General features: G+C 42.0%; 1 protein-coding gene across 1 annotated transcript; it reads left to right on the top strand.

Moving 5' to 3' along the window:
- Positions 1–2,497: 2,497 nt before the first annotated feature.
- Positions 2,498–13,989, top strand: CLEC19A (C-type lectin domain containing 19A). Its single transcript, XM_042438386.1, has 5 exons — positions 2,498–2,708; positions 9,173–9,338; positions 11,875–11,968; positions 12,590–12,722; positions 13,789–13,989. Exons 1-5 carry the CDS (start codon positions 2,618–2,620, stop codon positions 13,866–13,868), a joined length of 564 nt encoding a protein of 187 aa, XP_042294320.1. The 5' UTR covers positions 2,498–2,617; the 3' UTR covers positions 13,869–13,989.
- The last annotated feature ends 898 nt before the right edge of the window (positions 13,990–14,887 follow it).

Genomic DNA, 14,887 nt, shown 5'->3' with positions numbered 1-14,887 from the left:
ACTAGCGAGTTCACATGAATGCATTCTGGCCCCACTTTCTTTTCATTCAAAATTAAGAGAAATTCCTCCCGTGTGATAAGCTCCTTTGTGATACATGCCAAGTCAACATGATAATCTGGAATCAAATCCTGGATAGCTGTTTTCCTCTTCACTTTCCTGGCATCCAACAGCAGCATTTGCAACCCAGCGAACTGTCACCAGTGCTATCCAGGGTATATAGACTGGAGATTGGTTCAAAGTTGTAGGCTGGAGTCTTTATTTTTGTGGAGGAGCAAGCAGCATCCTGATGAACCCACTTTTTCCATGATAACACAGCTGTATTTCCCCTCCCTATCTTCCTTTGCCCTCCACAACTCCACCAGCAATGTACCATTGTGGCCTGTCAGGGGTGCTCAAGGTCCAAAATTGGCACGCCCCTAATGTAACACATGGATGAGCAATTAGACTACAGTTGTAATCAGCCCTAACCAACTTTTTTTTAAAGACAAGATGGTATCCCAACTTTCTTCTGCATTGGTCTTAGTATGATGAACTGGTAATACTGCTAGACAAAGGACGTTATCAGACAAGGGAAATTGGAAGTATGATCCAATGGCAATCCGAACACAATCATGGGGTTTAATGTTATTGCGTGATAGACCACCACACGCAATTTCAAGCAATGGGAAGTCAGTCTGAACACAGTCATGGGGTTTAACGTTATTGCGTGATAGAGCTCCCTCACCTCCAACTACCACTGTTCTTACATCCAACTTTAGACTGAGGAGTTTATCAGACAAGGGGAATTGGAAGTCTAATCCAATGGCAATCCAAATGCAATCATGGGGTTTCACGTTATTGCGTGATAGACCACCACACACAATTTCGGACAATGGGAAGTCAGTCCGAATGCAATCATGGGGTTTCACGTTATTGTGTGAGAGGTGATCACATGCAATTTTGGGCAATGGCAAGCTATTTTCAAGCAGTGGGAAGTCAGTTTGAACGCAATTCGAATTCACGTAAATCCGCTGAACTAGCGAATTCATGTGAATACGTTCTGGCCCCACTTTCTTTTCATTCGAAATTAAGAGAAATTCCTCCCATGTGATAAACTCCAAAGTGAGATGGCTGTCTTGGGGCTGGCACTGAGAGAAACCTCGAAGGAAATTGGTGTAGCTTGCCTTGCAGTCCGTAAAACTTATTTCTGTCCTTAGGTGGAATGAAGGATGCTGTTCTATCTCCAGTGTTGAAATGAGATTCATTACTTTGTTTCATTTTCTCCAGTGAGCTCAAGGGAGCATAGATGGCTTTCTTCTTCCTCGGTTTATTTTTCTTCACATCCATCCGATCAAGTAGGACTTTATCTGTCATGTGGCAACTCAGGGCAGACTTTCCCTGGCTCAGTGCAGACCTGAAACTGGATCTCTCAAATCCCTGTCCAGTCTGCAAACTACTGGATCATGCTTGGTCATGTTGTTGCATGAGAATAAGTACAGTACAGATATCTCATAGGTCAGTCTTGCTCTGCAGTAATGAGAGTGCTTGTTTGCTACAGAAAGTCATGCCTCAATAAAGAAGGTAAGTGCCATATTTTGTCATCCCGCTGTTCTGGAATTCTGCTTCTTTCAGCTAAGCCCTTTTTATCATGAGTCTGCCTGAGGGCCCCAAAATATGAATTGGATGTGCTTCTCTGATGGTTGCAAAGTGTAAGAGCTTTGACCCATCTGTTATTCCCAGTCACCCTTGTAATCCTCTTCTAATAATCACTGACCTCCTAAACTTAGCTGACCAGTCTTGTAACCCAAAAGAAGGTAAAGGTGTTTGGCTGTAAAGGAAACAGGTTTTATTCACAAATCTGTTTTAACTAGGATCGGAAAAGAAATCAACTAGATTTGAATTACCATACAAAAATATTTAGTCTGTCCCCTTGCCTTGCAAATCATTTCCTGGGGGAAAACCTGTACAAAACTACGTTGTAAATTTCAAAAATGTCCATCACTCAATGCATACATTTTAAAACATGCACAAAGTCAATGCAAAAACAAGTTGTTTGAAAAATGCATACAATCATACAATTATTTGGGGAAAATTTGGGAAAGATTTTTGGGGGGAAACGATACAAACTGCACAATATTTGAGTGTGGGGGAAAGAGCCAGAAAAAGTGAGAAACAGCAATGTATTTCTGTACATGTGTATCCAAAGTGTTTGTGTGTGAAAGTGAGAGCATTGTATATTTATGTGTCCCTTTATGTCTATGTGAGAATGAGAGAAATGGGTGTATGGAGGGATTGCCTATGTATGTGCTTGGCAGAAATGTTTGTATGGGTATGTGAGTCTGACTGTGTATGGAAGGGGATGAGAGAGGTATTTGTGCATGAGGGAAATGAGAGAATGGTGCATGTGAGAGATGGGGGGCAGTGATGCGATGTGATGTGAGGTGATGTGAGGTTATGATGTGAGGAGCCAACAGTTATTGTTGAAAGCTTTCCATTCAGAGGAGGGAGTTGTCCACCAAGCCTCTCGGCAGCTGCTCCTCTAACTTCAGTGGCACTACAAAGGGACAGGGAGCTGCGGGAAGGCATTGGAAAGTTTGCTGTCGGCTTCTCTGGACTTGGAGAGACTTCTCAATCAGCAATGATATTCAATTGGAATATTTATGCTACCCTCTCTGGGGTTTTCCTCATCACTCAGGCTTTCCCACACACCAATATTAAAATCAGTCAAGGTAAGTTAAAGTTTCTGATTTAAGTATCTCCAAACTGGGTCACCATAAGCTACATTTCATTGCTTTTGTAATCAAGCTACACACTCCTTCCTCAGAGTGTAGTGGAGTCTCCTTCCTTAGAGGTCTTTAAGCAGAGGCTGGAAGGCCATCTGTCGGGGATGCTTGGATTAAGAGTTCCTGCATGGCAGAAGGGGTTGGACTGGATGGCCCTTGTGGCCTTTTCCAACTCTATGATTCTATGGTGTGTTAAAGACCGCCCGTTTGGGGTGGCCTGTAAGCGGCCCTTTCCCCACTGTATCAGGGCTTCAGCTGCCACAACGGCAGCCTCTGAGACCCCGATCCGCCGCTTTTCAGGCCGTGGAGAAGCGGCAAAAGGCCTCTGCCCCGCGGCCTGGAAAGGGATGTCCTTGGGGCTTCATGCCCCAAGGACACCTGATGGTGGAGGGAAGGATGAGAAAGGGGCCGTCTAAAGGCTGCGCCAGGGATGCAAACCTCAGAAGGACCTCCGTTTCGGCGCTCCTTCTCGCGCCGCGGAAAGGGCACTCTAGGCGCCCTTGCACGGTGCGACGACATCATATCTGCGCCGCCTCTTTTGGATGCAGCGCGTTCGTGATGTAATGGCGGCCCCTGTGTGGAACGGGCGCCGCCATTTTGTATGGACTGGGTCCATACTAGGGTTAGGGGTGTCAGGAAGTGACGCCCCTTTCTAACCCTAGTATGTCCCCAGGACGTACTTTTATGCCCATCTGTAACGGGCCTCAGATTCTAAACTGAAGTTTAAATTTAATCCTGCACATCAGCTCCTGCTTTTCCTTCCTTCCTTTTGTACTGGATTATTAAATGATAACTGTTGGTATTAACTGGTGGCTAGGTAAAAATCAAGAAATGTTGATAAAAGAAAATTTTGAAAGTTGATTTAGGCCTGGAAGCTCTGTGTCGGCACCAAAATTAGGGTGCAGTCGAAGGCGTGGCAATCGCACACTCTGCAACCCTAATACATATGGACGGTGCCATCTCTACATGGCACTGTCCATATATGGCATACGTTGATGATGTTACGTGCGCACCGCGTCCAAACAGTGTGGCGGGTGCATGGCATCTCCAATCCAGTGTGGAAAGGAGCGGCTGCAGGCCTGGTCTGTACTGCCTCTTAGAAACTTTATCCAACTTTTTAACTAATTTCAATTCTTGTGGCACGTACAGTGGGGCAAAAAAGTATTTAGTCAGCCACCAATTGTGCACGTTCTCCCATTTAAAAAGATGAGAGGGGCCTGTAATTGACATCATAGGTAGACCTCAACTATGAGAGACAAAATGAGAAAACAAATCTAGACAATCATTTTGTCTTGATTTGGAAAGAATTTATTTGCAAATGATGGTGGAAAATAAGTATTTGGTCACCGTCAAACAAGCAAGATTTCTGGCTCTCACAGACCTGTAACTTCTTCTTTAAAAGGCTCCTCTGTCCTCCACTAATTACCTGTATTAATGGCACCCGTCTGAACCCTTTATCAGTATAAAAGACCCCTGTCCACAACCTCAAACAGTCACACTCCAAACTCCATTATGGTGAAGACCAAACAGCTGTCGAAGGACACCAGAAACAACATTGTAGACCTGCACCAGGCTGGGAAGACTGAATCTGCAATAGGCGAGCAGCTTGGTGTGAAGAAATCAACTGTGGGAGCAATAATTAGAAAATGGAAGACATACAAGACCAACGCCCTCGATCTAGGGCTCCACATAAGATCTCACCCCGTGGGTTCAAAATGGTCACAAGAACGGTGAGCAAAAATCCCAGAACCACACAGGGGGACCTAATGAATGACCTGCTGAGAGCTGGGACCAATGTAACAAAGACTACCATCAGTAACACACTACACCGCCAGGGACTCAGATCCTGCAGTGCCAGATGTGTCCCCTTGCTTAAGCCAGAACATGTCCAGGGACATCTGAAGTTTGCTAGAGAGCATGTGGATGATCCAGAAGAGGACTGGGAGAATGTCATATGGTCAGAGGAAACCAAAGTAGAACTGTTTGGTAGAAACACAACTCGTCGTGTTTGGAGGAGAGAGAATGCCGAATTGCATCCAAAGAACACCATAGCTACTGTGAAGCATGGGGGTGGCAACATCATGCTTTGGGGCTGTTTCTCTGCAAAGGGACCAGGACAACTGATCCGTGTACAAGAAAGAATGAATGGGGCCATGTCTTGTGAGATTTTGAGTGCAAACCTCCTTCCATCAGCAAGGGCATTGAAGATGAAACATGGCTGAGACTTTCAGCATGACAACGATCCCAAGCACACTGCCCGGGCAATGAAGGAGTGGCTTTGTAAGAAGCATTTCAAGGTCCTGGAGTGGCCTAGCCTGTCTCCAGATCTCAACCCCATAGAAAACCTTAGGAGAGAGTTGAAAGTCCGTGTTGCCCAGCAACAGCCCCAAAACATCACTACTCTAGAGGAGATCTGCATGGAGGAATGGGCCAACATACCAACAACAGTGTGTACCAACCTTGTGAAGATTTACAGGAAACATTTGACCTCTGTCATGGCCAACAAAGGCTATATAACAAAGTATTGAGATGAACTTTTGACATTGACCAAATACTGATTTTCCACCATAATTTGCAAATAAATTCTTTCCAAATCAAGACAAAGTGATTGTCTGGATTTGTTTTCTCATTTTGACTCTCATAGTTGAGGTCTACCTATGATGTCAATTACAGGCCCCTCTCATCTTTTTAAGTGGGAGAACTTGCACAATTGGTGGCTGACTAAATATTTTTTGGCCCCACTGTACATAGATATATAGATATATCTGTATATAGATATAATCTAGATTTTTGCTTAGTACAAAAAAGCTATAAATAAATATTGGCTGCGGTCTAGGAAAAGTATGTGTCTGAGCTCCACTTCAGTAAATCTTACTTTGGAAGCTGTCTTGAAAAAGTATATCTATTTATTAGTTATTTTTTTTATCCTGCCATTCTCCATTGAATTCAATAGTCAAGTCGAGAGAGAGGGGATTATAACCTGGATCTCCCACATCCAAGTTCAACATTTGAACTATATCCCATTTGATATCCATCTCAGAATAGCATTATTTTCACCTCCATTTTGCACATTTATTTACAGATTATAATGAGTGCAATCTAGGGAATGCAAAATGCTTCTGATTCCTGTTGAAATACAACTTAATAAAAATGAATTTGGATGTAGCCTAGGGAAAGTATGCGGATAGTTTCACACTAAAGTTTCACAGATCCCCTCTTTTTCCATAACTGCAATATCTGTAGTTTATTTCTGCATGGTGAGGGTTCTGAAAGAAGAATATAGGTCCAAAACACATTGCAAATATAATCCCGTTTGAGACCACTTTAACTGCCCTGGCACAGTGCTGAGAATGGTAGTTTAATGTGGCACCAGAGCTCTTTGACAGACTAGACAAAACGACAGTTCTCAGAATTCCCTAGCACTTAGCCAGTTAATTCCCTAGCACTTAGCCAGTTAAAATGGTCTCAAACTGGATTATTTCTGCAGTATGTTTTGGATCAAAGATCCCTCACTTTAACTGCCATGGTTCAATGCTATGGAATCCTGGGCTGTGTAGTTGGTTTGTGGCTTCAGAGCTCTCTGAGAGAGAAGGGACGTTATCCGAAAAGGGAAATTGGAAGTATAATCCAATGGCAATCCAAATGCAATCATGGGGTTTAACATTATTGCGTGATAGACTACCACACGCAATTTCAGGCAATGGGAAGTCAGTCCAGATGCAATCATGGGGTTTCACGTTATTGCGTGAGATGTGATCACACACAATTTTGGGCAATGGCAAGCTATTTTTGGGCAATGGGAAGTCAGTTCGAACGCAATTTGCAGTCACGTAAATTCGCCGAACTAGCAAATTCACGCGAATGCCTTCTGGCCCCACTTTCTTTTCATTAGAAATTAAGAGAAATTCCTCATGTGTAATAAACTCCAAGGCTAAATAACCTCAGAATCCCATTGCACTGAGTCATGGCAGTTAAAGCGGTGTTAAACTGCATTATATCTACAGCGCATGGGCAGCCTCTGATCTGACTCCTACTGACCCTCCGTTTTCATTTTAGAATAGAAATAGCAAATAATAGCAAAACCCAGGGACAATTAAAACACCTTTGATCATTGTCAGTTAAAAGCCTAATGACTGTTTTCTCAAAGAATAGGCTGAAGCCTGCCACTAGCAGCTTAACAAGAAAGGTGCTAATGAGGGATTGGCTTGTTCTCCCTTTTTTCTCTGTCACGTTTAACCTCAGAATTCCTGGCGTCACCTCTTGCGCACTGGAGCTAATCAGATTAATGTTACCTGCTGGGATAATTGGGTACAGCATACCAAAAAGCTGAGTAGCTCAGATTATTTCATTTTTCCATGAGACGTAGACTTTAGAGGCCATTTGCTGAAGAGTTATTTAGGCCTGGTACACACAGACAGGAAGCAGCGTGGCAGCGCTGATTCTAGGGTTCTAGAGCGCACCGTAACTGAATGCTCCGGAACCCTAGAATGTGCCGCCGTCGTCATTGTGCCGGCCTCCCATCCATACGAGGGCTGCCATGATGACATACGCAACATGTAGCATCCACACGTCACACACAGGAAGCGGCATCATAGGGCTGTGTATCGTTTGCGCACGGTTTGGCTGCTCCGGGTATGATACGCAGCAAAGAGGGGCGGCATTTCACCACCCGTATGTACAGCCGGAACTCATGGACACATAGCAAGGAATTATACTACCATATCTCATCACCAAACTTACCAAATTGTCACCCCCAAATTTCTTATTCTTTCCATACATGAACAGACACAGGTGCCAAACCTTGGCTCATCTATTCAAACCACCTTCTCATCATGTCTATTCCAGAGCTTGCAGAATCCTCCAGTCAGAATAGGAATGACAGCTTGACAAATCAGGTACCAAGAGTCCATAGGATTATTTGGTAACTTACATATGTATATGTTCCATAGGGCTGCCAGACGGAAAACTGAAAAGAGCTCCTTGAATGGTTGTGCAGAAGAAGGAAATTCGGCAAACCTATATGAGAAAGCTTTAAAATTCTGCAGTTAGTCTTTTGCAATTTGTCTGCTCTCTCAAAAGTATTCTTGAGCATAATATAGATTGTTCTCTAAGGGACAGTTAGCACTGCCTTGCAGCCTGTTATGAATGTTTGTATCAAAAGTGAAACGGTTTATATTAAATGTTTTGTATGGAAAGGAAAATGGTTTCCTACATAATGGATTGGCACAGCTGGTTAAAGCAAACATATATGGCAGGTTATATATTGCTTTAATGATTTCTTTAAAATGCCATGCGAATTTGTGGTGCTATATAAATAAACATTAATAATAATAATAATAATAATAATAATAATAATAATAGGTAATCCTTGTCACACAACTCGGTAACAAGGAACACCTACTAAAATTCCTTCTTCCAGACAACAAGAGCCCTTCTAGTTTTCACTCTGGCACTAGGAAACAGTTGGACACTTTTATCTGATGCAAAATGACCACATTCCCTTCAAATTTGCGGAAGAGGAGTGCCATTGTACATGCAGACATATATGTCTCTGTGTGCACATGTACATATTTTTTCAATTGCACATTTGGGTGTGCATTCAGCTGTACAGCTTCACCATTTAACACAAGGGTGGAATAGCACTGTTAATAGATATCTGACTCCACTACATAAGTGATTTACACTACATAATCCCAAAGCAATGTGTGCTGCATATCAACAGCATGAATTAGGTCTCAAACTAGATTTTCCTTTTTAAAAAAAAATAATTATATTTATTGATTTTACATCACATTAAAAACATAAAATAACACTTAAACAATACAAAATAAAACCAACACATAATAAATGTACTTATTATACAATAATATCCATACATAACATATTATATACTTGAACACATAGATTAAAACAGACTTCCAAGTATCTATCTCATTAAATATTTTTAATTATTGACTGGCTGGCCTTTGTGGTTTCTTCCAACTCTATTATGTTATTCTATGAATATGGGAGAAAAGAATCAAATAAATACATAAATAAATGAAATGCTTCCAATAGCAATTGACTGTACTTGTTATAGGGTCGTCATTGCTGCCCTGAAGATGCACATGAATTTTAACTAGCTAAAAAGGCTTTATCTAATCTATAGTGTAGAGGATTGGTGTTGGTGTTTCCATTTGCTTCTCCTTCTCCCTTTCCCATATGTTGGCCATAACCAGGGGTGTCAAAACACAAGGGTATGACAGCTGCTGCATTGACAACAGGACTGGCTGTGGTTGAGGCCTCTATGCCTCTTGACCCTTGTAACCTTCTGGTCTCCCAGGACTGATAGTAAATTAATCTAACAGCTACTCCAAGTGAGAAGTTTTGAGTTAGTACATACCTCTAACCAGTTTCTGTTTTCTCTCCAGCTTTGCCAGAACCAATCATGTCCTACTCCTGTCCTCTCTTCTGGACTGAATATGAAGGGTATTGCTACAGATACTTTCCCATCAATAAAACATGGGCAGAGGCTGACTTATACTGTGCAGAGTTTTCCATTGGCCTCAAATCAGCCAAATTAGCATCCATTCACAGGTAAGAAACAAACAACAGATATTTCAATCCATTTTCTCCAGTCTGACATCTTCCTCATTTCTATGGTATCTGAGTTGATGTTTGTGGTGGTACCTGTCCTGAAGTGATGCTCTTACTTTCCTCCTCTTCTCACTACTCTGATTTCAGAAGAGCTGTACTTTATCAGGCCAAACATCTCTCTGGTTTAGCATTCTGTTTCCACAATAGTCAACCAGATTCCTATGGGAAACCCAAGAGTGGGATGTAAATACAATAGTGTTTATTTGCTCCTGTTCTACAGCCATCCTAAACAAAAGCATGTTGCTGGGCTTTACATATAGATGTTGTGAGCAATAGCCATTACTCCCCTTATGGATTTGCTTGTCTGTTTCCCTTATGTGGGCATCACAAGGGGGTATGGGCCATGATACCACTGCTCCCCAAATATCTGCCTTTTGGCAGAAATAGGCTGTGGCATTTACCTGCATCCCTTTACTGAGCTCCAGCTCAGTAAAAAAAAATGTCAGTGTTGGTGGGATGGGAAGAGAAAGGAAAAGTGCCAGGTTTTTTTTTAAATTAATTTTTAATCTAAAAATTATTAATTTTAAATTTTCTTTAAAAACATCACATCTTACCAAATTTTTACTTTAGCCACGTGAAACCATATACATGTAAAAACATTTAGGCTGTCACTCCATAATTTAATTTTAATTTTGGTAGTTCTTTATGTCATGACCGTTGCCATTCCAATATGATTTATTGGTAACATTTGTACAAAAAACATTACTAAGAATTGTGTATGGCGTGGTATAGGAGGAGGTCAATGGGGACTGACACCATGAGTTACCACACTGGGTGACACTAACCCTTGGGATGCCACTATTCCCTTATAAAGCAGTCCAGGTTCAAGACCACCATTATTTATTCCAGCATGGATCTGTGAAAACCTAACCAGTTCTGTCTTCTATATTTTAATGGGAATGAGGAGGAGTGCCATGCAGGGCAATCCTGTGCTTATCTGTTGTTGAGGATAATTTTAAAATTAAAAACAAAAGAAAGTACAACATCCAGGCCTGATCAGGAGAAGGGTGACTTATATTATGGTTAGATGGTGGTGGTGATCATGATGATGATGATGATTATGATTGTTCTTGTAAAATACTGAATGCTGTGGACATAATATATCTTGTTTTCAGTAAGGCCTTTGACAAGGTTCCCCATGACATTCTTGCAAACAGGCTAGTGAAATGTGGGCTTGACAAAGTAACTGTTACATGGATTTGTAATTGGTTGGCTGGCCGAACCCAAAGGTTGCTCAACAATAGCTTATTTTCATCTTGGAGAGAAGTGACCAGTGGGGTCCTGGCTTGGATGACAGAATTGGGGGCATACTTATCAAATTTGCAGATGACACCAAACTAGGAGGAGTAGCTAATACTCCAGAGGACAGGATTAAAATTTAAAATGACCAGAATAGACTAGAAAGTTGAGCCAAAGTTAACAAAATGAAATTCAACATGGAGAAATGTAAGGTACTGCACTTAGGGCGGAAAAATGAAATGCACAGATATAGGATGGGGGACACCTGGCTGAACGAGATTTATATGTGTGAAAGGCATCTGGGAGTCCAAATAGACCACAAATTGAACATGAGTCAACATTGCGATGCGGTAGCTAACAAGGCCAATGCAATTTTAGGCTACATCAATAGAAGTATAAGTGTCTAGATCAAGGGAAGGAATAGTGCCACTCTATTCTGCTTTGGTCAGGCCCCACCTGGAATATTGTGTCCAGTTCTGGGCCCCACAATTTAAAAAGGATGTGGCGAAGCTGGAGCATGTTCATAGGAGAGCAACAAAAATGGTGAAGGGTCTGGAAACCATGCCCTATGAGGAACGCCTTAGGGAGCTGGGGACGTTTAGCCTGGAGAAGAGAAGGTTAAGAGGTGATATGATAGCCCTGTTTAAATACTTGAAGGGATGTCATATTGCGGAGGGAGCAAGCTTGTTTTCTGCTGCTTTGGAGACTAGGACCCGGAGCAATGGATGCAAGCTCCAGGAAAAGAGATTCCAGCTCAACATTAGGAGGAACTTCCTGACAGTAAGGGCTATTCAACAGTGGAACACACTCCTTCTCCGGAGTGTAGTGGAATCTCCTTCCTTAGAGGTCTTTAAGCAGAGACTGGATGCTTTGACTGAGAGTTCCTGCATGGCAGAATGGGGTTGGAGTGGATGGCCCTTGGGGTCTCTTCCAAGTCTACGATTCTATGCCTGTATGATTCTATTATTTACCCCAAGGGTGAGGATTCTTTTCAACCCAAGGACCAAATTAAATATCTGAGAAGTCTCTACAGATTGTATTCCAAAAACCAATGGGTGGGTTCAAAGATAAAAAATTGTAATGGGATCCAAAATATAGTGGGACCAAAGATAGCCGTGTATTTTACTGGCAAAGAGGCAAAACGGGGACTCCAGGAAGGCCAGATTCAGCCCTGGGGCCTGAGTTTCCTCACCCTAGAATTTATCCCTGGTGAAGTTGTGAATATGAATTTTTACAGCTGGGAAGAGAACGTATTTGTATATGACCTGGTGAACAGCCGAGTACCTGGAATACCTACTGATATCTGGACAGGTCTTAATGATCTAAGACAGGTGAGAAAGCCTCTTTTTGATTACTTTCCAAATCACACAGAAAACCAAAAGAGCTATTGGCTATTAGAAAAAAATCCAAAAATGCTTACCTTTCTGAAGCAAACCCAAAGATCACAAAAGAGCGTGCAAAGTTTTGCATTTTAGACAATGCTTTGTCAAACTAGAGGACAAAAAAAGCAAAAATGTGAGATGATACTAATGGTGAAGACACAGAGTTTAATAAAGAGCTGCCTATTGATCTCGGACTATCTGTTGCTTCTTTTCCCACTGGATGATATATAAAGACAGCAAATGTTTAATGTCAGGTCAGATATTTTGCTTAGCAATTGCCATCAAACTCAGACAGCATGAAGTATAGTTAGGGATCTGGAAACTACAGTTCAAAATACCCAGAGAGCCAAAACTTTCCCACACCTGATTTAATGCATACCATTTATCATATATTCTGCTAACATGAGGCTGGAGAATCTTAGGTCTTCTAGATATTTTTGGACTGCAGTTCCCATACTGCTGACCATCTTTGCTGGGTCTGGCAGACATTGTAAAGCTAAACGTGCTTTCTGAGATCCAAACATTCCCTTGCTTGCCATGATACTCATCTCTCAGTGATGCCTTTGGCAGGAAAGCAATTTTGAATGGACAGATGGCTCTTCCTATGACTATAACTACTGGGATGGTAATCAGCCAGATGATGGGGTCCACTCTAAACCCGAAGATGAAGACTGTGTTCAAATCTGGTACAGATACAGCAGTGGTAAGTGGAGTGTGTGGGTCCAAGACTGCCTATCCTCCATGGAATTTCTTTCCTTTCGAAATAAATTGAGGATTATTTTCTCATGATCCTGCTTCCTCAGAATTCCTCTTTTAAGGGCAAGGTGGGAACAACGACCCTGTGTTGGAAAAGTAAAAGACAAGGAGACCTTGCAGAGTATAATTCTACCACATGGTTCTACCATGTATTTTGGTAGTTGATGCATGGTAAAAATATCTGCACATTTTGCAATAAGAATACTTTTTAAAATTGGTTCAAGAGTAAATGTCTAAGTAAAGGGGAGGGATGTGTGCAGATCATGCCAGCTGCCATTGGGACCCCAGCTGCTTTCACCTGCAGCCATTAATGCTCACTGGGGAACCAAGCTGCAAGCCTTGTTCAACAGTATTTGGAGGATCCTATGTGCCCCAGGCCATTCTGACTTGCAGTTGAGGTGACATGAACACGTCGTCTATACTAAGGGTGGGCAACTGCCAGAGGCTGGAGACCCACATTGCTATTTTTAACCCACTTTCATCCATTGAATTCTGAAATTCAGTGACATGGTATGGCAACAGAAAGAAAAGGCTCCAGTGTTGCCATTTATGAAGGCCCATTCCTCCCCAAAACAACTTGCATGAAGAATATGTGCTCCATTGAGGAGCCAATTAGTTCTTCAGGAGGAATCTGGAAGTACTCTGTGGCTCCCAGATAAGGCCTGTGCTCCTCACATGAGTTATGTAAGGAGAAAGTGCATTTCTAATGTTCTTGGCAGCACAGTGCCAGTTGTAATGGTATTTGGGTTCCCTCCATAAGCTTGTTTTGAGATACTTCAGACTTCAAACTCCACAAGGTTGGCTACAGTCAATAGAGAATGCTACTTTTCTGTGTGCAGAGCTTTTTTTAATCATATGGTGAAACACAAAGGATGCCTACACTGACAGTTAACATGCAATTTCTTTCTATTTTTGTGAATTAGCTTTCCTCTAACAGTGCTTAAAATTCCACCCAACTGTTCCTCTATCACTCCATCCTTTTTTCTTCTCCTCATCTTTTTCTCTTTTTTTAGCATTACGGTCCTGGAATGACAATAGCTGCAGCAGAGAATTCCCATTTGTGTGTAAGATCCCATCCCTGGCAGCTGACTAGCTCTTGCTCCTGGAACAGAAGAGACAATCAGCATTTTCAAACACAGGCATCAAGGGAAATGAATGCATACTTTTCTCTTAGACATCATTCTCACAACTAATAAATCTCGTTCTAGATCTGACTCATCAAATCCTCTGGCTAGCCATCCCCCAACTATTGTCTGTGTATATTCTAAATGTCTGTGACTGAATCTCATCTGTGTGTTGGGTTGTCTAAGAGTAAAACACTGGGTTATACATGTACAACTCTTTTTAAAAATGATGAATATCCACTCAAAAGGATAGGGTCAAATCCAACAATTTATGAAAAACTGATTGGGAATCTAGCTTCGCCATGTTTTTTTCAAAAATCCATAAGGGAAGGTGGCTCCAGATGTCTCATGGTGATGAAGAACTGCATACACACAGCATAGAATCTCAGGTGTTTATCACACAGAGGTTTTTGCAGCTTTTTGCAGCTCAGATCCAACATGACTGCGGGTCCAACGATGCGAATTCACGCTATAACATGATGTGTTATCACATGTGATTCCTTTCTATGGGGGCCCCTTCCGTGGCGCTTCTGCAGTGATTCCAAAGTGACCCCTCATTTTGATGAAATCGGTAACAAGCGAATTCACAGAAATCGCTTCCAAGCTCACTTCGATTTCACTCCGAATTGGTCTGGTGTGGAATGCAACTTTGCTTCTGCTCTGGTACACCACCGCAAACCCCTGGTTTGCAAATTCCACATCACGCGGCGCTGCAATTTCTCCCCATTTCCTTTCGGTGCTTCTTTCACTTTCAGGGCAACTCATTTTATGGGTATATATATACAATATGTGTGTATGTGCGTGAATGTGAATATATAGATATGTATGTATATCTACAGTATCAATATATGTGTGTGTTGAAATTGCTGAAATGGAAGGGAAAATAAAAAGGGGGGTGAAGAAGACACAGAAATATTCACAAGGCAAATATTCACGAAATCATGCAATTACGCGAAACAGGGAACAAGAACTTGCGCCCCTTTTCACC

Source organism: Sceloporus undulatus, chromosome 8 (genome assembly GCF_019175285.1).
Source record: "Sceloporus undulatus isolate JIND9_A2432 ecotype Alabama chromosome 8, SceUnd_v1.1, whole genome shotgun sequence".
NCBI classification, from domain to species: Eukaryota; Metazoa; Chordata; class Lepidosauria; order Squamata; family Phrynosomatidae; genus Sceloporus; species Sceloporus undulatus.
The sequence above is the reverse complement of the archived record's forward strand: the minus strand, read 5'-3'. Positions and strand labels throughout refer to the sequence as shown.